General features: G+C 36.3%; 3 protein-coding genes across 4 annotated transcripts; 2 read left to right on the top strand and 1 right to left on the bottom strand.

The window, feature by feature from the left end:
- Nucleotides 1-7,610: 7,610 nt before the first annotated feature.
- LOC109189217 (heat shock factor protein HSF24) lies at nt 7,611-10,465 on the top strand. Its single transcript, XM_019340021.1, has 2 exons — nt 7,611-8,328; nt 9,515-10,465. Exons 1-2 carry the CDS (start codon nt 8,125-8,127, stop codon nt 10,205-10,207), a joined length of 897 nt encoding a protein of 298 aa, XP_019195566.1. The 5' UTR covers nt 7,611-8,124; the 3' UTR covers nt 10,208-10,465.
- Nucleotides 10,466-13,236: 2,771 nt separating this feature from the next.
- LOC109188806 (caltractin) lies at nt 13,237-15,919 on the top strand. Its single transcript, XM_019339436.1, has 7 exons — nt 13,237-13,366; nt 14,241-14,361; nt 14,452-14,488; nt 14,567-14,594; nt 15,065-15,217; nt 15,297-15,399; nt 15,696-15,919. Exons 1-7 carry the CDS (start codon nt 13,364-13,366, stop codon nt 15,758-15,760), a joined length of 510 nt encoding a protein of 169 aa, XP_019194981.1. The 5' UTR covers nt 13,237-13,363; the 3' UTR covers nt 15,761-15,919.
- Nucleotides 15,920-16,030: 111 nt separating this feature from the next.
- LOC109188977 lies at nt 16,031-25,225 on the bottom strand. Of its 2 annotated transcripts, none has more exons than XM_019339650.1 (7): nt 19,637-25,225; nt 19,296-19,540; nt 19,058-19,196; nt 18,592-18,793; nt 18,216-18,512; nt 17,435-18,111; nt 16,031-17,088 (listed from the first exon to the last, which is right to left on the bottom strand). In XM_019339650.1, exons 1-7 carry the CDS (start codon nt 24,710-24,712, stop codon nt 16,447-16,449), a joined length of 7,278 nt encoding a protein of 2,425 aa, XP_019195195.1. In that variant the 5' UTR covers nt 24,713-25,225; the 3' UTR covers nt 16,031-16,446. The 2 variants fall into 2 exon arrangements, with proteins under 2 accessions (XP_019195195.1, XP_019195196.1); XM_019339651.1 differs by having other exon boundaries at nt 18,592-18,775.
- Between the last annotated feature and the right edge of the window lie 1,056 nt (nt 25,226-26,281).

Here is a 26,281-nt window from a genome sequence, read left to right as displayed (position 1 = left end):
TGGGTGATTGTGAAAACATAAATAAAAAATTGAACTATTACATCAACAGTCAATCTTGAGGGTCTTTACAATTAACAGAGAAATGGAATGAAAATTGAAAAGTAAATAATTAGTATAGGGAATTAAAGTATAGAAGACTACTTTGTCCATTAGAGGGAACCGACGGGTGTACTTCAAATTGTGTATGCTGAACACCACGAAAGCAATGCAAATGGGAGGATTAAAGTATGATCAGGATTTGGTGCCCCTTTAAGCATTTTATAATTGAATTAACAATAGTAATTTAAAGGCCAGGCCAATGTCATACATGTAGGCTGTAGCAATTGAAGCTAGGAGGCTAGGATTGATTATTAAGCAAATTCAGCAGGATAGTGGGTATGTGGATTACTCGAAAATATCGGGTGTAGTGTGAAAAAAGAAAAACAAAACAAAACAATAATAGTGTTTGATTTATGAATTTAGCTATCAGGAATAAGAAAATCAAAGTCATTGTTATTATTTGGTTGACATGTTTCTAGAGCATTACAATGGGATTTGATTACATCCTTAATTAGAAAACTCATTTTTTAATAAAATAAGGATTTCATTCAATTATTCGCCATCCTAATTGGCAATTTGGATTAGTGCTTTTAGATTATTATTTTTTTTTATTCATATTTCTGCTTTGAATATCTTTATATTAGAATAAATTGTCATGATTTTTTGTTCTTGTATTTTTAAAACATTTATTCCCACGATCATACATAACCAAACAATAGTATTTGTAATCATTTTTCACCCTATTATCAAACATGTAAAATACTTTCACCAAAACTCATTATCATTACCAAGTATTCGATTCTCATTCCGATTTCGATTCCCATGTGCGAACCAAACATACCATATTATCATTTTCTTTTTTATATAATCATTAAAACACCTTGAATTATTAACAAATATATGCATACAAGCTAGTTTACATGCGACAATAAATCTATAACCATTTGGACAACTTGAAATTTACCTCCTTTCATGTATTTTAGGCGAGTTCATGACATCTAGAATATATAGTATGACAATGACAAAGAACATGTGTGTATATGTATGTATATGTATGAGTCCGTGGCCAATAAAAAAAAAAAAAAGTGTCAGAGTAAGGATCTGAGAGTGAATTGGGTCTAAGAAATCATCTTGGTGGCCTAAATTGGACACAGAAGTATAGTTAGATGGCTAAAGTGTAAATATCGATGGATGTGGCTGGTCTAAAGTGCTCCAATGCGAAAAGTTTGAGGGCCAAAGTGTGGTAAGGGGTGCTATACTGTAAAACTTAGGAAAGAGGAGTGCATAGAGACTGCTTGGCAAAATGGGGAGAAAATAATGTCAATTTTGGTGAGCAAGAAAGGTGAAGCCGTTTAGCTTGATACCAAATTAAAACATATGTTCCATCTCAACTAAAAGCTTAAGCTGATAGTTGGATTGCACATTAATGATTATATGTTTAACAGGGTATTAGTAAAAAACACGAGACCAATTTTATAATTATTAAAAACTTTTACGAGTGAAGTTCATTTTATAATTATTGAAAACTTGAAAGTTTAGTAATGATAATATCTTAATATTTGATTTCATAAAATAAAAGGTATGAATGTGTCCATACTTTTTACATGGAATGTATTTTCACCTGAGCCCTTCATTATATGTGGGTGTAGACAAATCAAATTTTTGCCCACTTGACCTCAAGGGGAGCGTTATGTCATGGACTCAGTTCCAAAACGACGCAGTTTGCGCATGTGAAAATAAAGGTGTTGTTAGTGGCACCGTTTCCGTAGCTAATGATTTTTTTTAATTAATAAAAATAACTTATCGAGTGAATATTCAGTTCTTTAATTGTGAATATAGAGTTCTACAATTGTAAATATTGAGTTTTATAATTTTGTATATTTAGATCTAAAATTGTGAATATATAGTTCTAAAATATAATTGTGAATATAGAGTTCAAAAATTGTGAATATAAAACAAATTCTGAAGACAAACGGTAAGGAAAGAAACAATTTTTTTTTTTAAAATCAGACGGAGTCGTTTTGAAGCAAAACGATATTTGTTTTAAAACAAAACGCTGTCGTTTTGAATCCGGGTCCACATCATAATTTGCCACCTCAAGGTTATGCAATGGATTTTGGACTTTTTCATTTGCCACGGTTGCTTTTAAAAAAAGTTATTAATTAATTAAAATGTTGGTTTTATTGTAGGCTAGCTTGGTTGGCCAATCTCCTTAACTTGTACGCCCATCTCATGGATTAAAAGTTGAGTTGGTATATGAAGACCACAACAATATAATATACCTTGATTACCCCCCCCCCCCCCCCCTCCCCCCCCAAAAAAAAAAAAGAAAAAAAGAAAGAATTTCTAGAACGGCAAGGAAGAAAATCTCTAGAATTTAACTATTAAATACTGTACAAATAAAGTACCGGATTCCAACATGCAATTATTCCCACAGTCCCGTCAAGGTGAAGCATGGGAATTAGAAAGCGTTAGGTGAGAGATTATTAAAATATTAATAATAACGTAGAAAAATGCTGGTTCGTAATCTAGTTTTTTCAACCAAAGAGAAAAAAAAAAAAAATGAAATCCACGCGTCGGAAGCTTCCCATAAAGAGCTGTCCGCTTCCGCACTTCCTTCCGCCCAGTAATGGAATTTGTAAAGACAGCAAAGTGAATGGAAGGGGCGGTGACTAAACGACGAAGCCGTGTTCCGCATCAACTCTCTACTTGTACTTATCCCTAATCCCTTTCACACCCTAATAATCACTTTTTCTTCTTCTCCTAAATGCTATCTACTGAACTAAGTCCATACGAATTAAATTAATAACTTCTCACTTTTAAATATTATCCACGTTAAATACATACACCTTGTATTTAAATGACACTGACTTTTATTGAAGGAAGATCACATGATCGAATCCTGGTAGTATGTATTAACTCTTTAGACTGCAGTAATTAGAGAAAGTATAGACAGATATTACATTATAATAGAGTCAATAGTATTAAAAAAAACATAACTATCGTTTACCGGTCACATAAAAATAAAATATATCACGATGATTAGACACCTCCAGTTAAATTAGTCAAATTAATATTATTTTTAATCATTTATCAACTATGATCACAAAATCAGATTTATTTTGTGCACGTATTCTAATAATAACTACATGTTTCTACATTACTAAAAAAAATATTCACTTCCAACGGTTAGGTAAATGTTAGAATCCTGCAACATATAATATAAATATTGGGCATTTGGGCTCTTATATATGGATTAGCGTTGGGTCTTGGAGCTTATAGATTTGATCTACTACCTTGTCATAAACTTTGAAGATTGAGTCATGGGGTCATGATGCAATTCGTCAAAGTTGGGAAATTTTTTTTTTTAATGTTACTAGCTCTATTACATTGTAGTATCTGTTCATATACTTTCTCAACCTACTGAAACACAAAGAGCTAATAACGCCTTCACTGGGATTGAACTCACAACCTTCCTAATGGAAGTCCAACCCGAGTACCATTAGACCACATAGTCCTGGTCAAAATTGAGATATTTAATTAGCTTATTAATTAAAAAAAAAACATGAAAAATGAATCAATAGAAGAACAAAAAAAATATAAGATACGAAACACATGGTGTCAAATATTTATAAATATGAATTAATTAGTTCCTAGTTTTTAAGAATATTTTTAAAATTTTCAAAATTAATTAAAAACGTTTATGAACTTTTCATAAATTTGTGGAAGCTAAGGAACACAAAAACATTACAACATTATAGTTAAAAAAAAAAAAAACTGATATATTAACCAAATTGTTTGTCCTATAACGTAGCTATGATCCCTCATCCTTGCTTTTAAAAAAAAAGGCAAAAACTCCAATCTTATGAAACAGTGTCATGTATTATTATTAATGAGACTAGTCAGGTCAAAATGAAAATGTAATATTTATACTGAAAAATGTAATACTAATAAGAAGTAATCGTGTTTGTTACTTACGAGAAACATACAAGTGTACTTGTAGACAAAAATAATAGCAAAATGACAATCATATTGAGCAATTATACCGTGGATTAGGATTTACCTTGCATTGTAGATTCTGGTCTAAAAATAATTTTCAGATTATGTATCTATAGTTTGACACATTTTGTACATTCAATTGATAGTTTCTGTACCTGTAGTTATCAAGTTATTTGTTTATATGTACAGAAACTATTAGTTGTAGGTACATAATGTGTTAGAAGGTACACATTTTTTGTACAAGAATTCACATTGTAATATGAATCTTGGTACATGGTGTGACAATTGGTCATATTGAAATGTTAATGTTGTGTTTATTAAACTTTTTCAATTTTTCATTATTATTCATTCTTGTTTTTAAATTGAAAAAAAAAATTGTATAACGTTTGTTTTTGTTTTGTTTTGTTTTTTGTTTTTTTGGGAATTAATGTATAACGTCTTTTATATTTTTGTTTTCATTTATTTAGAAAATAGAGGATTTATATGGTTAGTAAACACATTATAAATTTTAGTGTCAGGCCTCTTATTTATGCATGTAGTTGTGTATATGTGACAAGGATTCAACTTATATTATCATTGAACGTATAGACAATAACTTGAAATTGAACCTTTAAATATGGTCTCATTTAATTGATTATAAAATATCTTATAAATCCAACAATATTAAAAATCTTTTTTTTGTCAAAATAAATGGTGTCAAATATGTTTTTTTTTTTTTTTCCAACATAGACTGGTATGTACAAATAAGCCACTGAACTATTTGAGAAAAAGCAATCAAGCCATCAAACTCAAATAACCCCAAATAAATCATTGAACCTGAAAAAAAGAGCAATTAACATTTTTAACAGGTTAACTCCAAATTTTTACTGACTAGATTGCCAAATGTTTATTTTATTTACATTTTTTTATTATTATAATCCATCTACATAGTAATATATTTTAAAGTAATTATAATCAAAGTAGTTTTGTCTTGTCTAGATTTAATTTATTTATTTATTATTATTTTTTAAAACAAAAAATCTAGTGACAAAATAATAATAAATAAACAAATCAAATCTCGACAAGATAAAACTATTTTGATTATAATTATTTTAAAATATAATACTATCCAAGTGGATAATATTAATAAAAAAATAATAAACGTAAATAAAATAAACATTTGGCAATCCAATCAGCAAAAACTTGGAGTTAACCTATAAAAAATGTTAATTGCTCTTTTTTTCAAGGTTCAGTGGCTTATTTGCTCTTTTTTTTCCGAGTTTAATGGCTTATTTGATGGTTATTTGAGTTCGATGACTTAATTGTTGTTTCCCAAATAGTTCAGTGACTTATTTATACTTTATCCCTAATAATATTAGATTTTCCCATACAAAAACAATTAAGAAAATCTCAAAATAACTATTAAAAAAAAGTAATAAATAAAAAAGAGTTTTGAAATAAAATTCGCGAGAAACAAATAAAATTTAAGATAATTCCATTCATAAAATTCGTACAATATATTAATTGATTAATTATTGCACTGTTTTTTTTTTTTTTTTGGATGACACATGAAAATTCACCGTCATTATGACATTATTTGAAAATGTGTAGGGGTAAACTCCGTTTTTATGTAATAACTTACGTTAGGTTTACGACCAAAGCAATCAAGGGCAATCCAACACAACCACTTCAATTACTCGGAAAATAGAAAAAAACCTATACAGGTAGTTCAGTTGGTTATTGGGTGCAGATTGTGAGCAAGAATGCATAATCGAATCCTGATCGCCGCAATGTTGGAGTTACGCCTAATACAAACACTAGTCTTTTCACCTAATAAGTAGTTGAGTCATATGATTTATTATCTTCACAAGTCTTATTAGACAACAAGTCGATATCAGGTCTAACCACTTGATCTAAGGGGGGTGTATTCAATCATAACTTTCATAGAGTTTTAAAGACTTTTATGAACTTTAAAAGTTTGGAGGTATTCAATTCAAACTTTTAGAGAGTCTTTAAAAGTCAGGCGGTATTCAATCAAGATTTTTAAAGAGTCTTTAAAAGTCCTGTGGTATTCGATTAAGACTTTTAGAGAGTCTTTAAAAGTCATGTGATATTCAAAAAGTTATAAACTTTTGTAGACTTTTTAATTTTAGAACTTTTGTAGACTTTCGTAGACTTTTCCTTCTCAAATATAAATAGTTGAAATCCAACCATCAACCCCAAGATTTCAAATTTTTCTTTCTAACAATTTTGAATGTTTTCTCTCTATTTAAACTCTATTGTTTCTTCCTATTTTAACTTTATAAACCTATCTAATTTTAATAAAATAATTTTTTTCTTCATTATCATATATTTTCCTCATACCTAAACTCTACATATTTTTCTCTCTCCTAAACTTTACAATCTTACTCTGAAAATTTGAAATAATATTAGTTTTACTTCATTATTGCTTGTTTATATTGATTTTTTATATGAATTTTTTTATCCCTAACTTTCTCTAATTCTCCCTAAATACATGAACAAAGCAAATTTTTCATCATCAAATTTTATTCATAATATTCATATAAATACTTATATATATATTTTTTGATTTTTATTCTTTTTATGTTTATATTTGAAATATATATTTTTCATTTATTTTTAACAACAGGTTACTACAAATAGCGAACTACTGTTTGCAATAACAATTTGGAGTTGTAAACAGTAGTACCTTGTTGTTGTTCGCAGTCTCAAATTGCTATTGCAAATAATAGTTCTTTGTGTGATGCCTATCAATATATCAAGTATAATTATAATTATAATTATATATATATATATATATATATATTATTAATATTATTTTTTTATTTTTTTTATTTTATGCAACTTGTAATTATATTTTTAAATATTTTATTTTATCAATTCTTTTATTATAAATTTTATTGTTCAATACTATGGATAAAAATTAAAAATAATAATGCTAAGAATGTTGATATGGGTGAAGAACTATATAATAAGAAGAATTTTATGATATATTATAAATGTTTTGTAAGAAAAAATTATAAATGATCAGAATCAAATTCATTAAAAGTTTGTAAGGATGTATACAATTTAGAATTTCAATGACTTTTGTAGACTTTTTAAAATAAGAAAGTTGATAAAAGTCTATAAATGTTTTTTATATAGACTTTTATAGAGTCTTATAAAGGTTTAAAAAGTTTTGAACGACTCTATAAAAGTCAATCAAAATTTATTAAAATCTATCATTTTAAGAGTCTTTAAAACTCTACAAAAGTCATGATTGAATACACCCCCTAAGTTACAGTTCAATTCCTTAACCCATTAACTCGCACATAAGAAATAAACGGCATAAAGAGACTATGTACAATGAATTTTTTTGATCAAATGTGTCAATAAAAATTAAAAACCAAACTTATAAATTTCTTAATTCTTATATACAATAATGGAGCTCCACCAATGGGCTATATCTATTTTGGAATAAAATACGGAGAGACAATACTTGGTAAAAAGAGTAAATAAAATTGAATATTTCCATGTTTTGGGCAGCCATGTTTGAAATGAATGACAGGGCAAAAGAAGAAAAACAAAAAAAGCAAAAAAAGCAGGTGGAGTTTCTCAACATTTCTAGAAGCGCCATGACCACACTTCGTCTCTCTCATCACTGTTGCCATCTTCCCCTTTTCTTCTTCTCCCCCCAAAATTAATGATTTTTTAGATTTCTTTGACCTTTCTATTCTGCTTTGGAAAGTGGTAGTTGCAGTATATATACTGTCCGCTTTTTGGCGTTCAAGAAGGGAAGAGATTAATTGCACACAGAAGACGAAGAGGAAGAAGAAGAATAGTTATGGTCGTAGCTGGAAATGGAAGAAACTAAGATCATCGTCCCCGATAAGAACAACGTTTTACGCTCTCGCGTTTTCCTCTACGGATTCTACTGCTGGGATTGGGAATTCCTCACCGCTCTCCTCCTCTTTAGTTGTTCCATCTAAACGTCCCCCCAATCTCGCTTTTTTATTTTTCTTGTGTTCTTAGTTTAGCGCTTTTAGATTTTTTTGGTGTTTTTTCGAGTTGCTCTTTTGGTGATTAGAGTTGTCGGAGGAGGAGAGGATGTCGCAGAGGACCGTTCCGGCGCCGTTTCTGATGAAGACGTACCAGCTGGTGGACGATCCGGCCACCAACGACGTGATATCGTGGAGCGACGGCGGCTCCACCTTCGTCGTTTGGAAAACCGCCGAATTCGCTAAGGATTTGCTGCCCAGTTATTTCAAGCACAATAATTTCTCCAGCTTTGTTCGCCAGCTCAACACCTATGTAAGTATCCCTTCATATTTTACTCATAATTTCAGATTCTCTAGTATTTTTATTTTTTTTTTCTGTTGAATAAAACCTAATTATTAGTACTGCTACCATAGCTTGTTATTGAGATTCTGCAATTGTTCTAAGCAAGTTCCTCGTGTTCTTTTTTGGTGATAAAATTGACGGTTTTGGTTCTGGTTACGCTGTGAAAATCTGGTCAACTCCATTAATGGATTACAATATGCTTCAACCAGGAATGGTGTCTTTTCCCACCAAATGCATTGAGTAGAAAAAGTCTAAAACCATAGCCTTTATTTTCAACTTCATAATGACAGCTTCTTCTTTTTTTAATCTTAAGACAAAGACCTTGAGGTAGGTGAAAGTGCTTGTAAGTTGGTTTACCCATATAGAAAACAAGAGATGTAAAGGCACTAAGGCAGGGGTGGAACCTTGGGACTAATTGGTGGACTCGCCATTTACCTCCTCCAGCGGCTCTTGGGCAGGGTTTGGGAGAATAGACTAACAGGCTTAGCTCACTGGTTCGGTAGAAGAGACCAAGGTTCAAACCTCAGTAGCGTCTGTTGAGCCGTCGTGTTGGGGTGTGTGGGGCCTTGTGGGTTGGGGATTCAACCTTTTGGGAGAATAAGGATTAGGATTAGTATGAAGAGAGCTGGTCCTTCCAAATGCTCTGTGTGTGTGGGGCCCTTGGGGTTGGGATACCAGGAAATTCTTCCAAATGCTCTGTCGTGTGTGGGGTCCTTGGGGTTGGGGAATCAACCTTTTGGGAGAATAAGGATAAGGATTAGGATTAGTATGAAGAAAGCTGGGATACCAAAAAAACAAGAGATGTAGCTAAAAGCATCTATTTACTGTAAACTTGTTTTTTTTTACTGTTCCCAGATTTGCTGTAGAAAACTTGGAATTATGCAGTGGGTTTATAGTGTAGAATTGAATGATTACATACATGATTGGAAACTTTGGAAAGCTAAGTTCAGGCAAACCAATTTATGGAAGATGTTTTTCCTCCCGTGTATCTTGACAGAAGTTGCTCTCTTATAATAGATTTATAATTGTAATGTATATAAATGTCTGAATTGATAAGTTGAGTCTGGGTAGTGGGCTAGAGCTCTCTAAAAATGAAGGGGAAATGGATGATACTGTTTTTGTGAACTGGCCAAGTAATTTCCATGTTGTTCTTCAGGGATTCCGAAAGATTGTACCAGACAAATGGGAATTCGCGAATGAGAATTTCAAGAGAGGGGAGAAAGAGCTACTCAGCAGCATCCAGCGTCGGAAGACTGTGACTTCAGGTGGTGCCAGCAAAAAGCCCGAAGTAGCTGACAATTCAGCATTGCCAGAGAGCTCTGGGGAAGAACCAGGCTCGAGTTCCACCTCGTCTCCCGACTCCAAGAACCCCGGGTCGGTGGACACTCCAGGGAAGTCGCAGTTCCCGGACTTGACAGACGAAAACGAGAAGCTGAAGAGAGACAACCAGATGCTGAGCTCAGAGTTGGCACAGACCAAGAAGCAGTGCGAGGAGCTGGTGACCTTCCTGACTCAGTACGTGAAGGTTGTGCCCGAACAGATCAACCGCATCATGAGCCAAGGAATCTCCGGGTCCAGCCACGACGATTCCATTAACAAGGTTGACAATTCTGCAGATCTGAATTCAAGCCAGAACAAAGATGATGATGATGATGATGACGAAAATGGAGAGACTTTGAAGTTATTCGGTGTGTTGTTGAAAGAGAAGAAGAGAAAGAGGGATCACGACGACAACACTGATTTCTCTGCTGCAAGTACCAAGGAGATGAAGCCATCTATTGACTGCAAGAACGCACCATGGATGAAAATCTCTCCGGTGCCTGGGAAGAGCGGCAAAGTCTGTAACTAACGGGCTGATGCTTGTTCGCCATTTCTGTCAAGTTCAGCTAAATTCCAGTGTCTGTGAGGGTCATAGAATGATAGGGTGACCAATATCCAACATTTTTATGTAAAACTAAATACATAGGTTATAAGGTTGGCTTGTGAAAATAAAAACTAAGAATAATGTTTTTCCTTGTGTCTTTGCTGTTTATTAAGACCAAATGGTATGTCTTAACAAATGAACATTGAATTATAGTGTCTAAGAGATATGTTGTTGTCTTGTCTATCTACTTTGATTTACGAAAATCTCATAATTGATTGGCAGTTGAAGTTTAACACTTTAACTAATTCAAATGATACTCTACTCTTGAGTCTTGTCTATCTATTGGATGATAAGATTTAGAATTTGTAGTTTTAATGTAATTATTAATTTTTCTTTGTTTAAAAAAAACATTTATTTTTTGTTGGCAACAAAAAAATGCTATTTTCCTAATGTGACAGTTTTTTGTGTGTGTGTGTGTATTAATTGACTTAACTTTAGTACCACAGTAATTATGAACTTTTGAAGACTTGTAGGATGGAAGGATAATATGTTTGTTGGTGTTTAGTATATGTATTACTAACTCAATTGATGTTAAGACTAAATAAAAATGACACAATAACATACTCCATATTTAGACTCTTTTATTATTTTTTTTTTAAATTCCTAATCGACAATTGATTGGTTAAGTCATGTGGCATGCCATGGAAGTAGGATTGGGTAGGTTTATTTGTTGCCAAAATTTTGGGGTTGACTATTGCAATAATAAATCAAGGGAAATATTTTGATTTTGCTAATACTTTTAATATTAATATATCTTTCCATATTCTAAACTCATGAAATTAATTAAAAGTTTGGGCCATAATTCAATTGGTCAATCAATTCAAAATAAGTTTATAAACTTTGCTTTGTTAGTAGTGAGTAGTGACAAGGCGCAAGGGATGTATGGATTTGACTTTATTGTGAGCACTAGTGTACAATTACTGTACAAGCGTTTGGGGGGGCTTGTATGCCAGTTAAAACACATTTTACGATTTACTTCATTCACCGGTCTTTATATTAAGAACCGTGATAGAACTTATGAAATTAATTAAGAGAATCAATTTTTTTTATTTAAAAAAAAAATTCTAAAAGGAGGGGAGATCTCTTGCGAGTGGCAGACCAAAAGCATCCTCCACAACAAGGTTTCTCTTAGACTAAATTTTTAGATTTACTTCTTAGGCTATCCGCACATCAACAATGGAGTGATTGCAAGCTGATATGTTCATATTTCAGTCCTTGCAAATCTAACAACATTAGTCTCGTGGGGCCCCATTTTTTTTTTTCTTCAAAAAAATAGAGTTAATTATTAATTTTAGTATTATTTTGAGGGTAAATTTGAATTACATGGATTTAGAGAATATAATGGTGAATTTCACCGATAGTAATTTTCGTATCCTAATATCATTATTCTATTAGATTTTTTTTTGTATGGATTCTTTTTATGGTATATTTACTCATTTTGGGTTCTACCAATTCACAAGTAATCGGTGAATAAAAAAAAATTATAATTAAAAATTATGAACAATGACATGTTAGTTAGACTTAAATTAGGAGAGAAAAATATCAATTTATGACAAGTCAATCAATTGAATCAAAGATTATGACAAAGTGGGATGGACTGGTCAAAACCCAATTTTTATGCAGTGGAATCGTGTCCACCTAATAAGGTGAACTAGGTTCTATTTTCATAATTATGAAACTCTATGTTCATAATTTTTGAACTTCATATTCATAATTATTGAATTCTATATTCACAATTACAGAACTCTATGTTCATAATTATAGAATTCTATGTTTATAAATTTTGAATTCTATATTCACAATGTCAATTTTGGAACCGTCTCTGCCAATCGTTATCTGTGCATCCGTATGCACCATGCATGGTGCATACGGATGCCAAAACGTCGTCGTTTTATTAAAAAGCGCGCGTCTCTCCTTTAAAAAAAATTTAGGTTCGATTCCCAGCAACAACATTATATTGTTCATTTATTCTGGAATTTTAGTTCATAGATTATGGAATTATAGTTCATTGACTATGGAATTATAGTTCATCGATTATGGAATTATAGTTCATCGATTATGGAATTGTAGTTCATCGATTCTGAAATTTTAGTTTATAGATTATGGAATTTTAGTTCATTCATTCTGGAATTTTTAGTTCATAGATTAGATTATGAAATTATAGTTCATCGATTATGGAATTTTAGTTCATATGTTATTGCTGGGAATCGAACATGATTTTTTTTTTTTAAGGGGAGACACGCGTTTTATTAAAACGACATCGTTTTGGATGGTGCATACGGATGCACAGCATAATTTGCCCAATCGTTATATCCTACACCACGGCGCACATAGCACTGTGCGCCGCGCGCCTCCCAAAACGACGTCGTTTTGGGGTAGTGTTGGGAGGCGTGGTAGGAAGTTGCTGAGATTATGTGTATTTGTTCACAACGTTATGTGTATTGGTTCATACAGTTATGTGTATTTTTTATACAATTATGTACATTCTTTTTATACAATTATGTACATCCGAATCAGAAAATTTGTGTGTATTATGTTAAGAGTTGATGTGTATTATGTTAAAAGTTTATGTTTATTATGTATTATGTTAGATTATGTGTATTATCTTTTAAAAAGAGTATGCATATTTTGTTATATAATTATGTACATTCATGTATAACATTATGTGTATTCTAGTATAACATTATGTACATTCTTGAACAGCGGGTTTTTTTTTTTAAAGAAAAAACCATTGCCATTCACTGGGGCGGGAAATTTCAAAAAAAAAATAATTAAAACGACGTCGTTTTGCATCTGGGCGCATAATGCAACGCGCGCCGTGGTGCAGGATATAAATTGCCTAATTTGCCCGTCTCTGCCTTCTAGTAAAAAACGAGTTGGGCTTGGCAGCAAAGTCTACTGGCCCAGCCCATTTTGAATCTGATTTGAATATTTTTGTTTTTCTAAACGCGTTTCCGGTCACCGGTGGAATTTACTCCGTATTTCAGGGACCCAGAACGACGTCAAAGATCAATATTTTTGCGTCTCGTTTCCTTGACAGCGACGCAGCTTCTGCCGCGTAGATCATCCGTCGTTCAAAAAATGGTGCGTTTTATGTTTCAAACAGCTTCAACTATGGAATGTATATTCATTAGAAAACAATGCTGTTTAGTTTTATTTTGTTTTATTTTGTTTTTTTTTTTTTTCTGGCTTTTGCTGTTTGCATTCTGGAACATTTGGATTGAGTACTGGAGTCGAGGAATATCAGCTAATGTTCTTTGGATCTGTTATAGCGTTTAGCATGATTTCATCCTTGGATTGCGTTTTCTTATTAATGCTTTAAATCGGAAGAGAAAATTAGGTCTAATTGAAAAATAGTGGAATGAGTCATACCTGATCTGTTTTCCACGCCATTTTTGAGCATTTAAACTTCTTACCTGTTTTCCGGTGGTGAAGAACGAAAGGTAAAAACAATATTGAAAATGAAGAAAAATGAACTAGATGTATGATAGTGCCTTTTAGATTCAGAGAAAGAGGTGTAAAGAGCCAGAAAATAAAAAGTAAAATAAAAAAACAGATAGAGATTTTGCTCTTGTTTACCTAGCTCGGATGATGATGGCATTCTGGTATTGCTTATCAAATATGCATTTCCAAACTAGAGAGTAGAGACTCATTGTGAAGGGATGTGTGCTCTCCATATGATTGTGGGTGCTTAATCCACTGATTGCAATCTGTCTACTTAAAAACTGATAGAGTAATTTATAAAAGACTTAAAGATGCCAATATAGTGGACTTCTTGCAGGATTCAATATGACCATATTCTACATTTTGAATTACATAATTATCTTGATCTGCCACAATCCTTGTGCAATGTGCAATAATCTCATGTGTTATGTCCTTGGTATATATATCTCTTTCTTATTCCTTTTCTTTCTTCTTGCTTCTTTCAAACATTTTTGTATTTCAAATCCTTCAATAGTCTGGTATTAGTAGAGGGATGCCGAGAAAGGATAAGCCTAGAGGGCGTCATCATGGGTTAACGCAGCAGAAAAGGCAAGAGATCAAAGAAGCATTCGAGCTCTTTGATACTGATGGCTCTGGTATTACCTAATATTTACTATGTACTATAAATGACTGCACATGTGCTTACCCTGTATTGGTGTCAAGTTTTAACATAAAGTGTTGCACAGGTACAATTGATGCCAAAGAGCTGAATGTTGCAATGAGGTTTGATTATTTTATATGAGCATACTAATCTATAACCCTATTGGATGATGACAAATGAACTTACTTGATTTGTTGTAGGGCCCTTGGATTCGAGATGACAGAAGAGGTAAAACTAATATAGATATTAGGCTCTTTTCAAGTTTTAACTTTGAGATATAGGATTCAGTTGGAAATGACATAAATTTAAGTTCCTGCTCATTTTCCCTAATTTCTTTAAAAAACTAATACATGAGAAAAAAAAAATTCATAAAATACAATTTAAATTTATCTGTCTTGAAATAAAAATGTGGTATTCTTTGAATTACAATAGTCATGTGTTTACTAAAGCATATTATCCTCTTACCTGGAAAATGCAAGCAGTACATTTTGAGTACAGAGTGTGTGGTTATTCTTCCCGCAAATTGTGTTAAAAAAAAAAATTTACAATCTGAGATTCACACTTGTTGAGTTATAACCAACTTGATCTCACAATCTAATTTCATCTTGTATTTTATGGAGTAGCAGTTTGGCTTACTCCAAACCGTGGTATTTTACTTATCCACATGGCTAACACTACATGTGAATTTTATATTGCAGCAAATAGAGCAAATGATTGCTGATGTGGACAAGGATGGCAGTGGGGCAATTGATTTTGATGAATTTGTGTACATGATGACTGCAAAGATTGGCGAAAGGGATACTAAGGAGGAGCTCAGGAAAGCCTTTGATATTATTGACCAAGATAACAATGTATGGTTCTATTTTTTTTTGTCACATGGTTAAATTTTAGTTGATGACTGAATATGTACACAATATTACATTTTAACAGGGAAAAATATCCGCCGCTGACATTCAGCACATTGCCAAGCAGTTGGGTGAAAATTTCACAGCAAGAGAGATACAAGAGATGGTTGAGGAAGCTGATCGCGATCGTAAGTCTTATTTGCCCTCCCCCCGGCCCCCACTCCCCTCTGTTCCTTTCATCCGACATGACATAATCTTTTGACATAACGAGTTAGGTGCCACATAGACCATTTTGAAAACAAAACCATTAGTACTAATAACATTGATCCGAGAGTGTGTTGTTTCATTCTAACACAAATGATACAACTTGATTTTGTATAAAGTCACCCTTTTAACTGCCCTCGTATTTGAAATGTTTCTTTTCTAAATGCTTTCAACCACTAAACGTTTTGGACATTGATGGATTCTCTTTTCTTGATTACAGGTGATGGTGAAGTAAATATCGAGGAGTTTATGAGGATGATGAGGAGAACTAGCTATAGATACTAGGATGAAAATTAAAACTATGAACAGAATTCCATAGTTCTGAGATGTTTATAATTTTACTTCACAGTTTAAACTATCTTTCCTTCAATCATGGCATGTTTTATTCAAATTAATTCGTTTCTCTTCGAGTACTGGAAGCTATAATTCCATTAAAGATCAAAAGTGACATTTATTTCCTAATATTTTAAAATAAATTTTGTTAAAACGAAAAAAAGAAGTGGCAGTACGTATAAAGAGTGATATTCAAATGATATAATAATATATACGGAGTAATTTGAAGAGAATACACTAACATTACTGCATAAAACATTATGGATAAAGTCAATTCTGTATTCCGTCTTACGGTGTACAGAAATATTTGCTGCTCGTACTTGTTTTGCGAGCTTTCAAAGAGCTATAAATATAGGCTACCAAGTAAGAGATAAGAATACGATCAAATTCAGCCTAATCTTGGGGAGTAATTGAGTAGCCAAACAATAGCCTTCCAAAACTGAATTCTGACAAAAATTGCTCTGCTACGAGGAAAAAAAGCTAAGGTCACCATCCACCTATCCAGATCTATAAACCAACCAACTCAAAGAAATGATCTAAAACAAAGCATCAAGTTTTGAAAAGACAAAAACTTCAACCGGATATGCAAAAGCAATGTGATCCCTGGTTCAGAACTTGTAAACCGAGAACCGGAATACTCATCCCTCAGTTTTAGTCCCACTGGTGCTTTGCTTGGCAACATATATCTGTTTCACTTTTGTGGATGAAAAGCCCTTGTCTGCGCCAAAAGATTGGTTTCTGCCATGGAAACCTGTTCTTCGATGGGACCATTCATTCCCGGCTGCGTTCCTTTGAGACATTCCACTTCCCCTTTGGTAAGTGTAACCGGTAGGATGGCTCTGGTGGGCGGATACATTCTTTTGTCTGGGTAACTGAGCTTTGAAACCACTAGTAGCTTGGTCTCTAATATTATTGCTAATGTCATTCTGTAGAGTATCATTCTTGGCGGCATCTGTGGCAGTTCCAGGGAAGCCCTGACTGACACCGCTGTCAGAAGAAGGTCCAGTTGCAGATCTGGACGAATCAACAAGACCAAGTTCATCAGGAAATTGAGCTGGAGTATTAGTTGACACGGTATACTTGGGGCAACCGTCAGATGCAGTTGATGAAAGAGCCTCCGTGAACCTACTGACGTTCAATGATTGATCAACTGGTTGACCATGACCAAATGCGGCAGGCGGAATAGTTTCTGCTTGTTGCAGTGGTTGAGAGAGAGGAGCAGAGTGAAGTGACGAAGGTAAACTAGACCAACGAGCTTGGACTGACATGTCAGGTGAAGGCTGAGACAAATGTTAAACAACTATAAATGAGATCAAGATTAAAAATGACACGTAAAACAACAACAAAACAAGCAAGTAATAGAGCATTTGTTTCCTTCAATATATGAAGTTTCAAATTTTCAACTCTGCTTTTAGGAAACAGAATGCAGATATCAAAACATTTATCTGAAAGATAACTCTGCAGAACTATAGGCTTTCAGAAAGGGGGCCGAAAACTCTTCCTATGACACTAGTGTTCTGGAAGAGGGAAACTTTTTGGGAAGAATTTCTGAAAGAAAATTAACATAGAGCAGATAATGGACAATTCCATAGAAAGTTGAGGAGCCAACTGTACAAGATCCCTTACCTGGAATGGAGATACATCAAACATAGCCACAGGAGAAGCCATGGGGATAAGTGGAGAGCCAGGAGCAAGATGCTGAACAGGAGCTGGCACATTTGATGTATTGCGCTGTGTGGAAGCAATGTTCATGTTATTCATATCTCCTTCATTAATACCCATGGCTGAGGTTGTTGGATTGTGCTTTCCAGAAGTAATATAGGTAGTGCCCATAAAACTCAATCCAACCTGCCCAAACTGTCTGACAGGTGCAAAATGATTATAGACCACCATATGTGGAGGGCCCTGAACCCCAGGAATTTGTCCAGGTGGGCTGATGAAAGGGCCAGTAAACCCTGTTGGGGGCCCATAGAACGAATCCATGGAGGAATGGCATTGTTGCCAGGTACCAAGTGGCCCAGAACCAGAACTAGTACTCTTTTGGGACTGAGATTGGGAGGCAACTGGTTCTTCATGAGGCCCAAAGGAAAAAATAGGACCACCCAAGACAGGATTCATCTCATAGAAGGGGAAGTGAGAAGGTGGTCCTCCAGGAAAATGAGAAAGCATCTGGCCTGAAGAATTTTGAGGATCAGGTAAACGTGGCCATAAAGGCATTGGAGGATTTTCAACGGAAAGATCTGCAGGAAGAGATACATTAAGTGGTTCTTCAACTCTTGATTGACTTCCCAATTGCCGATCACCTGGAATAGCAATATAGAGGAATTAGATGCCTAATACAATAAAATTGGCACTGACTGGTTACTAAGAAAAAGGGGAAGAAGAGATGTTTCAATCATATCTGAACCTTCATAGATCTTAGTTTCTGAAGTTGTTGCAGAACCCCGTCCATTCTCCACAAGCTCATCATTAGTAATGGCTGCAACAGCAACAGCAGAGGCAGCGGCTTCAGCTTCAGCCTCAGAATCTTGTAAGTTAACAGATGAATCGTTTGGAAGTTTATCAAAGAGAAGTGAACAATCATTCTTAGTAGCAGAAAGATTGTGGGAGATTTGTACATCAGATCGATTGGAGCCTGGAGCTCCGATCCCATGTGAAACAACACGGCTACTAGCAGGGAGGATTGTTGGGGATGTAACAGCACCTGGTTAATCACAATTCAAAACAAATCAGAAGACAGTTTTAACTGGGTGGAAGCTATAGTTGCTAAAAATATAGTTTACCAAATTGAATTTTCTCTCCAGCGAGCAGAGAGTTTATTGGACTTGCAGTTGATGCAAAAGACTTGTCATTTGCCAATATCTTTGATGATGGTAAGGAAGGCCCACTGACTGAACTACTGTGACTTCCAACAGAAGAAACATGTGCGTCAAATCTCACAGGCTTCATAGCCTCCTCAAGTTGGCTCTGTGTCAATGTCAAAACCTATTCAAGAGTGAGTCAGAGACTCTTTTAACGTTTAAACAACACAGTGCATTTCACCACGACAGAGTAATAAGCAACAGCAACATAATGAAACAATTGGTCCACTAAGTAGGGTACTAAGCTAAAAGATGAAATGCAAGACACGTCTGGGAAAACTACGAATTCGGCATTGGCATCTATGTGGTAGATGCAACCTATTGAACAGCAGTAGGACATCTTGAACAAATGCTATATAGCAATATTAAAATATTGGTTTTTGCAAACCTGTTGATTAACCCGTGGAGCACCCCAGGAACTCGAAGACGTCATGACTGCATCTCCATTTTTGTTGCCCTCGAACATCATGTTTACTCCATCACTTCCATCACCAGATACAACTGTAGCAGTGGGGGTATGGAGGGATCTGGGAAAAGAAAAGAAGAGAAAAAAAATGTAAATGAGCATTACACTTAAAAGATAGCAATTAATGTTTCATAACAAATTAGAAATTGAAAATGCATACTTGTTTGATCTGATATCTGCTTGAGCTCCAGTATTTATGGCAGGAGTACCAATTGGAGCAAGTGGCTGTAAACCACTGGTAGTGTATCCCACGGATTCATCCTTGTTAGCTGATCCATGCCCCTCAGTGGCAACAAAATCTGATTGTGTTTTCTCTGGAATTTCTCCACCCACAGGTGCAGATACCTTATTTAAGCTCGTTGAAACTCCAATGTTTTGTCTGGAAGTGCGAGGTTTACGTGGTGGCTGCATGAGATAAATAAAATAAGTAAATATGTAACTAAAAAATGAATAAACAGTAAGCTCCAAAGTGAATTAGATGAATATTCTATGCACCAAAACCTTTAAAACCCGGGATTTCGCCTTGATTTCTTTCTCTCTCTGTTCCCGCCGGTCATTCAGCATTTGCCTTTTGGACCTTACTTCAATAAAGTCATCTTCATCACTAGGGGCTTCTATACCAGGTTGTTTAAAAACTCGTACAACACCACTCTGCAAGGGAGCATCGACATCCTCCTCAGATATGTTCCTCTTCAAATTCCCCTCATTAAAGCTAGATAGACCCTGGTTCTTCATAACAGGATCCTTTCCACTGTCCTTCCTTGCCTTGTTTTCAGAATCCATGTTCTGAGAACCATTATTGGCTGACTTGGAATTCTCAGCTTCTACAGTGTGTTTGATTGATCTGTTAGACATGGAACCTCTCTTAGATCCACTTCTTTGAAAACCCCCTCCAGCTCTTCCATTATAATTTAACTTATCATCAAGACCAGAATCATTAGCAGATAGAGAGCCAGATAATTGTCTCCTATCAGTATTCTCCCGAATTCGGAATTCAGTTCGCTGGACTGTCCGCCGTGGTCTCCTCTGAAACCCACTTGACTCTGAGAAAGAAGTCTCAGAAGCAGTAAAAGATGACCTCGCAGTGTTATTTTTAACAGCATATGTGAACCTCTTACCCCTGTTGCCAGAGAATGAGCCTTGAGCCTTAAATCCACCTGAACTCCTCTCACCAGAAAATATCCGCAATGGTGGCTGCACATTCTGCTCCTTAGATGATTGCAGATCTGCACTACCCTGCTCCTTATCCTCACATTGAAAACCAACTTCCTCAGGAAGTTTACTATCAGTTGCCCCAGAAGCCTCAGAGTTGATCTTATGGGTCTGAGCATTGTTTTCTGTAGCTCTTACTAAAGATGAACCTAATTCTGGCACATTCCCATGAGATTGTACCGGAGAACCCATTACAAAACCAGTCGGTTTATTTATTGAAAGAGATGATCCATCTGTCATCTTCCCTGAACAAACATCTTCAGCATGTGGAGTAAGCAAAGAACCTACAGTGCCTTGATTAACATTATAATTACTGTGCAGGCTTGGCTGAATAAAAGGCATGGGTAAAGCTGTCCCTGGCAATATTCCTTGGGAGATAGGAGGTGAATACCTGAACTGACCAAATTGAAAGATAGAAGGTTGTGATGGATGTATATGGGCAAGGGATGTACCAACTGGTGGATGCAGGTGAAGAGGCATCTGTATAGAACCAATCTGTATTGCTGGCACTGGAGATGGTATCAAGGATGGACCAGAAAATAGCCCAAACTGAAGTTTAACGGGTAAATCAGCTTGACTTGGTGTAGAAGATGCAGTTGGCAGGACAGTCTGACTGGCAGACAATGGTTTATGAACTGGTGACAGAGATTGCTGAGCAGAGACACTGGAGGTACTAGGAGCATCAACACCATCCAAAATATTAGATGTAGCTGAGGTATGAGGCACATTAGCAGGTTTCATCACAGCTTCCTGCATACTTTTTTCAGTTTCTGCAATCCTTCCAGAGGAACTACGTGAACTTGACTGAGATGAACCTTCTGCAGGCTGATAGCAGCTTTCATCAACTTGAACACCATTTATAGGTCCCTGTTCCTCAGGGATACGGACATAAGTGTCAGGTCTGTCAAATATGCTCTCTTCATTTCTTAAATTCCTCTCAAAATCATCACTAGGCATGGCCACTTCAACTCCTTCATTGAAGCCTAAAACCAAGTTGTGTGAATTAGGAGATGGTGCTCTCTCTCCCAGCTGCATATCTTCAAATTCTTGGGTCAGGTCAATGGTATCATCTCCTTCACGAAGTTCATCCTCTTCCCTGTAACCATCTTCCTCCTCATCATACTCCTCTTGCAGTGGCAAATCATCATTATTTTCAGTTGTCCAGTCTTCATCCTCAACAGCGGATATAGAACTGGAAGCTGTCCTCGTGGCATCTTTAACAGAATCATCATTCAAGACATGACATTTATTTCCAGAGAGTGATATCTTTTGCCCCCCTGCAGCAGTAGATACAACAGGAGAATCCCCAGATTCATCCAACTCGTCATTAGAGAGATGAGGGGGAGAGTTTGGAGGACTTGTAACTGATAAAGAGGATTGTGAATCACATCTTGGACCCATATCTTTTCTCAATTTCTTCTCTTCTCTAGCAGTGTTTTCTTGCTGGAGATCAACAGCCAGAGATGCACCACTGCTTTCTTGATGGCCACCATAATAAACCGTCTGTTGTGTACTTCCACTTCCAGTAGATTGTGTGTTTTCACTGCCCACATAGTCTGAGGTGCCAGCATGCTCATTTGCACCCCTGAGAGAATTCCTCTGCATGGTTGAAAGTGTAGGAGGGGGAAGCACACGAGGCTGTCTCATAGAATATCTTGACTTAGAATAGGAGAAATGTTCATCTGTTTCAGAATTCTGATATGATCGACCTGGATAAGGGAAGCGAGTATTGCCACGAGAATGGCCATGCCTCCATCCAATATCATTATACTTCTCTGCAAAATTATCATGAAATTCTGAATCAATCTCCCTGCCTCTGTTGTATGAGTCAGCATCCACAGAAAGGTTCCACCTATCTTCTTTTGGATGTCCAAACTCATCCATGCAAGTTTCTTGCATCCCTTCTTTCATAAAACTCCTAGAGGACATGTAGCCACTCCCTCCATTAAACTCTTTCCGAGGAGCTCCTCTGACCCCAGCAGTTGCATCTCTACGGGGACTATAGTGACCAAAATCATGTTCCTGTGGTTGCACACGTGAGCCACTCCCATTCCCAAATACATCCCTTCTCCATGAATTAATAGATTTTCCTGTGTCACCGAAATTTGGAAAACCCTCTCTTGGAGGATAAGGCCTTGAACCAATCTCAGAAGCTCTGCTAAGAACAGGCGCCTCTGAATATGTTGAAGTTGTTAACCGTTCCACCATTCTCTCACTCTCATCCCAGTTATCCAGATCTGCTGTCTCATTTTCCTTCACATTAGTAGGTAGTTTTTCCTCCAAAACAACAGAAACTTCAGTTTTTTCTGTAGTAGCCTGCCTTTTTGCAATCTTAGCTTCCAACTCTAAAAGCTTCTGCTTAGCAGCCTGTTTTCTCCTCTCTTCCTCTAGGAACATCCTTTTCCTCTCCTCTTCCCTGGCATTCCTCTGCTCATCAGCTCTTCTAATAGCCTCCAATCGCTCCTGTTCTGCCCTCCATGCAGCTTCTCGGGCTTCTTCTTCCAACCTTCGACGCCGTTCTTCTTCTTCCCGAATAAGTCTCTGTCTTTCTTCCTCCTCCCTCTGAGCTTGTTCCAAAGCTCTTTCTTGTTCTTCTATGACTCGCTGCCGCTCAAGCTCTTGCATCTTCTGAACTCTTTCAAGTTCAGCCTCAAAAGATTCCCTAACAGGATCGTGGAAATCAGTCTGCTTAACCACATCCTTTTTCCTCTTTATCACCCCAACAAAACCCCCAGAGAAGAGGTCCCTTTCATCAAATCCTGTAGATACAAAGTCTTTTGTGAACAAATCCTCAACATATGGTTTTTCATTTCTCAAAAAGGCACGTTTCTCACGACCAAGATTTGGTACAGGATCAGTTATAGTAAGTGATTTCCCAGATGAAGCAAATGAAGGTTTGGGCCCAGTACTATTTTGGAGGCCAAATCTATTAGACTGTTCAATGCCATAGCGGTCTCTAGTCATACGCTCAGAACCTCTGCTGTTAAACGATTCTCTTGCATTATTCAAGTACTGCTGTCCTTCTGATGCATGCACTGTTTCCTTTCTTCCAAATGTGGACTCACGATTTCCAGTCACTCCGACGTCCCGAGCAGTTTCTCCATACTGTGGTGGAACATACCTACTATCTTTCCCAATATCTTTGTTCAGTACAGATGTTCTAGAGTTAACAGTATTTCGATTGTTTACAGCTTCCATAGCATTACCATCTCGTGGGAGAGGTGAGGATTTCCACATGTTTCCTTCCCTACTAGCTGTTCTCATGTCCCTGCGATAAGAATCCCCTCTAAGAACTTCACTGGAAACAACAGGTCCTGTTTCAGTGTCTCTTTGAGCCCACCTTTCATACTGATTATTAACTGGTTTATGTGGTAAAACACTAGTTCTTGGCATGTCAAAATCACTATCCCAATAATTTTCACCTTTTGCCATCCTTGAGTCTCTACCCCTGTCTACAAATCCATGTCCAGTGTCACGCTCATCATCAGCCCAATCAGACCTTGGATTTAACCGGACTAATGGCAGTGGACCTGCAATGTACTCTTCCTGCTTCCAAGGTTGATCAGCCAAGCGTGAACGTCCCAGATCATGGCCTTCACTGCCACTCTCCACTGGTCCATTCTCAATAGATTGACGGGAAGAGTGTCCATGAGGACGCATATCAAGTGAACCAAAATTGTCCCTTGCCTGATTGGAATATTCTTCACCCGGCTTTTGCTTTTGACTCAAGCTGTCCTTTTGTTTCTGAGCAGGCGCAGAAGAGACCGGCAAAGCAGCCTGCAATGAAGGGAAATCCTCACCCCTCAAAACACTGGCTTTCTCTGCCAATGGGGCAAAAGCTTTAGTAGAACTAGGAACTAAAGCTCCAATCCCACTAGAACGGGCTGAAGGTGGCATATAAGCCCCATTCTCCTGATTCAAGCCCTCAACCCCATGTCCCGTCTGGTCCATTTCTTCAACCACCTGAGCATCACCGGTGCCATCCTTCCCTTGTACCCCAATACCAGGAGCAGGTTTAGTCCAACCCATACCAGAAGACGATGGTCTTGTCCCACTACCCGGCCTACCACCACTGGTTGTCCCACTGCCTGATCCAGATACATCAAACCTCTGGTGCTCTTTCCTCAATGATGGCAAATTCATGGGGGGTGGAACAGATAATTTCGGTCCAACCTTCTGTGAGCTCCTAGGCCGCGACAAAACCACCATCCCTCCGCCACCTCCACTACCCGGCCTGCCCCGACCAGTTCCAGCTTGCCCATAAGAACCACTAGAAGATTGATGACTATGATGATGAGGCTGTCCATAAGACTTATTCAGATTAACGGAAACAAACTTGGTTCCGATACCGCCAGGATTGGCCATCTCAGAACCCGACACAAATAACTAATCGACCTGGCTGATCCAAAGCTACGGCAACGCATCAAATGACACTTAACTCAAGCTTTCCCTATACACCGCCCCGTTAAATCACTCGCAAATAGATCTTACAGCAAACGGCAAAAAAAAAACACAGAAGCAAAAAACCTAGAAACTCACTCACTCCGACCCAATCAGCAATCAAATGATAGTATGCTCGATCAAAAATGGCCTATTACAATCAATGAATCGAAAAGCAATAGATTAAATAGCCAAGCTCCTGCGTTGATTAGGGCTTCGATAGTTTTTCCTCTTTTTTTTTTTTTTTGGTTAAGAGATCAAAATAGAGCTTTGAAGTTCGGCGTAGGATAACGACCTTACCTCTGACGGCGCGAGATAGATCAGCGGTGATTAATGTGCACCGTGAACAGAAAGATTAAGAACTGTGACGTCGGAGGAGGAAGAGAAGCCCTACTACACACTAGTCGGAGGAGAGAGAGAGAGATTGCACTTCTGTTCTTTAAACACAGAGAGATGGAGAGAGATTAGGACTTGTATCTTTGTCTTTTTCTGTTTTGATCCCCAAAATTATATCAATTTCACGTATTTCTCTCGTTTTATTTTTTTATTGATTATTACTCCGTATCATGCATGTTGGCCTAATAAAATATAGGAGAATATCCTGCCGTTTCATTTGCCACGATTAAAATATTCGAATTTAAAAATTATATTTTTTATTGTTCCCAAACTTTTTCACATTATAGTACTTTTTTTGTCAATCATATCAACAATAAGAAATATACTCTTGCTCCATAAATGGTGGAGCATAATTTTTGTATATGAATGTTATAATTTTGATCATTGCAATATCTTATAGGGTGTATCTAGTACGTGTGACCTTTTTTTGTTTTTTTTTGTTAGAGGGATTAAAAGGTCTCAAGATTTATAGATTATTCTCGTGGCTACACCTCTAACATATTTCTCCAACAATGCCTTGTTGCCCTTAGGGGAGTGATCCAAAATCGACGTCTCCAGTTGTTGGTTTGCCCCAAGTTAGCTAGATAATACGCACATTGGTTGCCTTCATGAATAACATGGGTGATATCAATGTCCTACATCTGACTCATGATGACTTTGCAATCACTAATCAAGGTATCAACTTCCAGGCGGGAATTAGACTCCCTCTTGATGTCATGAACCATCGCATCCGAATCTGTCTCAACTACAATCCTCTACAACCCCATGGTCTTTGACAATGATGAGCCCCTCTCTCAGACCCAAAGCTCCACAACGAAGTTGCTCATGACTCCAACTTTGTCTGAAAACCACGACTTAAGCCATGTTGTGTTCCCGAATCACACCTCTCACATTAGCCAAACATAAGCTAGCTTTTCTAGCCCTATCTGTATTGAGTTTGAGGAACTCGTGAGCCGACAAAAACCACCAAACCCATACTTTCCTTCCAAGTGTTAAGATATGTGGTTTAAGTAAGATTTGTTGAGTTTCTGTCACCTTTTTCGTCATACGACTCACCACTTCCTTATACTATAGGAACATGTTATTGAACACCATTTC

The sequence above is a fragment of the Ipomoea nil genome, unplaced genomic scaffold (genome assembly GCF_001879475.1).
Source record: "Ipomoea nil cultivar Tokyo-kokei standard unplaced genomic scaffold, Asagao_1.1 scaffold1509, whole genome shotgun sequence".
NCBI lineage: Eukaryota > Viridiplantae > Streptophyta > Magnoliopsida > Solanales > Convolvulaceae > Ipomoea > Ipomoea nil.
The sequence above is the reverse complement of the archived record's forward strand: the minus strand, read 5'-3'. Positions and strand labels throughout refer to the sequence as shown.

Coding starts and splice junctions, on each gene's coding strand:
- LOC109189217 (XM_019340021.1), top strand. CDS start 8,125: ATGTCGCAGAGGACCGTTCCGGCGCCGTTTCTGATGAAGACGTACCAG. Junction 8,329..9,514: donor TTCGCCAGCTCAACACCTAT/GTAAGTATCCCT, acceptor GTTGTTCTTCAG/GGATTCCGAAAGATTGTACC.
- LOC109188806 (XM_019339436.1), top strand. Junction 14,489..14,566: donor GAGCTGAATGTTGCAATGAG/GTTTGATTATTT, acceptor GATTTGTTGTAG/GGCCCTTGGATTCGAGATGA. Junction 15,400..15,695: donor TGAGGAAGCTGATCGCGATC/GTAAGTCTTATT, acceptor TCTTGATTACAG/GTGATGGTGAAGTAAATATC.
- LOC109188977 (XM_019339650.1), bottom strand. CDS start 24,712: ATGGCCAATCCTGGCGGTATCGGAACCAAGTTTGTTTCCGTTAATCTG. Junction 18,794..19,057: donor CTCCACGGGTTAATCAACAG/GTTTGCAAAAAC, acceptor ACTCTTGAATAG/GTTTTGACATTGACACAGAG. Junction 18,112..18,215: donor AGAAACTAAGATCTATGAAG/GTTCAGATATGA, acceptor TTGCTATTCCAG/GTGATCGGCAATTGGGAAGT.